Source organism: Poecilia reticulata, unplaced genomic scaffold (assembly GCF_000633615.1).
Source record: "Poecilia reticulata strain Guanapo unplaced genomic scaffold, Guppy_female_1.0+MT scaffold_232, whole genome shotgun sequence".
Lineage (NCBI taxonomy): Eukaryota > Metazoa > Chordata > Actinopteri > Cyprinodontiformes > Poeciliidae > Poecilia > Poecilia reticulata.
In genome coordinates, this window is record NW_007615026.1 from 71,350 (window position 1) to 74,169 (window position 2,820).

The 2,820-nt window shown below is 54.3% G+C and overlaps 1 protein-coding gene across 1 annotated transcript in view; it reads right to left on the minus strand.

The window, feature by feature from the left end:
• The window catches only part of pkhd1l1.1 (PKHD1 like 1, tandem duplicate 1), a 48,904-nt gene extending 46,312 nt beyond the window's left edge, over nt 1–2,592 (minus strand). Inside the window, exons 1-5 of the mRNA XM_017303250.1 lie at nt 2,234–2,592; nt 2,068–2,159; nt 1,842–2,001; nt 1,209–1,344; nt 985–1,128 (exon numbers count right to left, since the gene is read on the minus strand). Coding sequence (XP_017158739.1) covers nt 985–1,128; nt 1,209–1,344; nt 1,842–2,001; nt 2,068–2,159; nt 2,234–2,521 — 820 coding nt within the window. The 5' untranslated portion in view covers nt 2,522–2,592. The remainder of the gene's footprint in view (nt 1–984; nt 1,129–1,208; nt 1,345–1,841; nt 2,002–2,067; nt 2,160–2,233) is intronic.
• Between the last annotated feature and the right edge of the window lie 228 nt (nt 2,593–2,820).

Consider the following 2,820-nt stretch of genomic DNA (forward strand, 5'->3'; position numbering starts at 1 on the left):
CTGATCGCTAACAGCTACTGATCGCTAACAGCTACTGATTGCTAACAGCTGCTGATCGCTAACAGCTACTGATCGCTAACAGCTACTGATTGCTAACAGCTGCTGATCACTAACAGGGGGACCAACACCCCAGGTCCAGGGGGACCAACACCCCAGGTCCAGGGGGACCACCACCCCAGGTCCAGGGGGACCACCACCCCAGTCTGCCAGTCCAGGGGAACTGCCCCCGATGTCCATGCGATATTGCAAAGTAGCGTCATGGACTCTTGGATTAAAGCAGGAAAATTCCTCCATAGCTGAGGAACTCCATCCAACCGCAGCCTGAAGGCCTGAAGGCCTGAAGGCCTGAAGGCCTGGCTGGGTCCTCCATGTTGCAGCCTTAACCCTTGTGTGCGCGAGGACTCAGGCAAATGATACAGGTTTTACGTGTGCGGGGTCAGTTGGACCCCATTTCTACATATAAGGGTCAAAGGACCCGCTGACCGATCCCCCAGATCGAAGGACTAAAATAACATGGCTGCTGGGCAACGTCTCTCCGTCCCCATGTTTGGACAATGTGTTGTCCCCGCTGCTGAATGTCTGTCCATTTCCCTAGTTTCCCCCTGAGGGACGATAAAGGTTATTTGTGTTTCTCCTCTGTCCTAAAATCAGATGTGAAGCTTGGTTACATCACCAAGAAACTGCTAGCTTAGCAACTGCACAGACTGACCGCTGCTCTGTCCACCGGCTGCTTGGACTTACGCTCCCGTCTCTACGTTAGTTTCCCAAACTCAGCAGATGTTTGACAGACATCAGGAAGCTGCTGTGGGAGTCTCTCTGACTGGACCGAGAGAACATCTCAGTCAGAGCGGAGGATGTTGTCTGAACTCTGATCACTCAGACAGGAACGTATTCAGACCGACTGGAGCGACCAGAGCTGTCAGCTCCCTGGAAGAGATGCTGCAGCCTGAATCTGCCGTTCTGCCGGTTGCTCTGTCCTCCCACCTCTGTCCGAGTTGAAGGTGACGGTGTAGTGAGACCCCTGGTCGTCCTCCTGCTTGGTGACGGTGACGCTGTCAGGTTTGATGGACCACAGGTTGTTCAGAGCCGCCTGTAGCTCCTCCGCGGAGGCGCTCACAGGGACGGGTCCTGCAGGAGGAAACACCAAACCATCAGAGGTTTCGCTGGCGCAGAGCGGCGGCTGGAAGGCGGCGGAGCAAGGAGGTCACCGGTCTGGGCGTTCCCGTAGCGCAGGCTGAAGAAGGTGCTGCCACAAAGATGGCTGGCACAGCCGCTGCTGACGCTGACCTTCTGCACCTCCCTGACGGCTGCGACCCCAGAGGACCACGAGTCAAAGGTCAGCACCTGATGGACGGTGGACATGAGACAAAGAGGAGCTCAGATGAAGGACGGATCCAGAGGAGGGATTCTGTCCTGCGGTTTGTCTTTGGGACAACGAACGTCTTTGTCCCAAAGAAGCGACGGTTCTAATCTGGGAAGTTTAACCGCGAGATGTCCTGCGACCTCTGATCCCACTGAAGAACCGCTTTACTCAGGAAGCCTGAAGTCCGTTCTGGCTCTCGCTGGCCTTTGCAAACCTGAACATTTACATTCCAGGGTTTCCTCCAGCCTGGCAGCCTGCCAGGCTTATGATACAGAGAAACCCTGTTCACCACTGACTGACTGTTCCTCTTGGGCCAGAACCAATATGGAGCCCAGAGCAGAACTTCCTTATAATGTCCTATAAAACTGCACTGATGTTTTCAAACTCTAAAGAATTAACCTGGTCAATTTAAATGTTTTTTAAAACTGGGAGCAAATTGAAAGAGTTGAAGTTGTGATGTGGAGTCCAGATCCTGTACCTGCTCCTCGTCAAAGGCTTCATATTCAGCCACAACGTCCTGGACTTCATCGACGGCGCCGTCCGCCTGCGCTGCAGTGAAGGAGCTTTCCTCCTGGAACAGGCCGATGTTGAGCGACGCGATGCCGTAATATTCCTGCTGCAGGAGCTCCAGGTAGTACCTGCACACGGAAAACCAGCTGATGACATGAACAAACGGCTTTCTGCCACCGTGAAGTCATGCTCACGGTTTTCCTTTCTCCAGGAAAAGCACTTCGGATTTCTGGGACTCCAGCTGGAAGAAGTCTCCGACATATCTGGGCTGGAAGGCCACTTTCACCTGGAGAGAGGATGTGGGAACGTCAAAGCAGGAAGTGAAGCCGCCTAGCGTCAGGAATCGGCAGCAGCTGCTACCTTGTCTTCTGGCCGGCTGGAGTTGCTCAGGTACAGGTCACACCTGTCGTCACAGTGCAGGTATATGTTGAAGTTCCCGCTGAGCGGCGGAACGAGGAAGCCGCTGGTCCGAGAGGCGAACAGCTCGTCTTCCCTGGGGAAGACGTGCGGCAGCGCGTCGATCCACTGGGCCCGGTAACCGCTCGTGTTCTGGTTGTAGCTCCAGATCTCGTCCAAGGAGCGCGGACGCTTGTCTGTCCACACGTCCACCTTCAGGCCCCGCCCACCTGGAGGCGCAGGGGACAGCATCAGGTACAGGATCCAGCTGACGCTGTTCGATAGCCAGGAAGTACTGCTGGGTGTTCCGGTCTTTAACAAAATAAAAGATTCCAGCAATCTGATTCTAGGGAAAGTGGCAGAGAAATGGTTCTGATCCGATTCAAGTCTGACGGATTCCAGTTTCACATGTAAACTGAATCTTCTTCTGTCGTCAGTCATGGCGTCCCTCAGGGTCCTGATTTAGGCCCCGCCCTCTTTCACGAGGAAACGATGTCAGAAAACCTGATTATCTACCAGCTCTACTTCCTCTGAAGCCAAATCACCGTCCA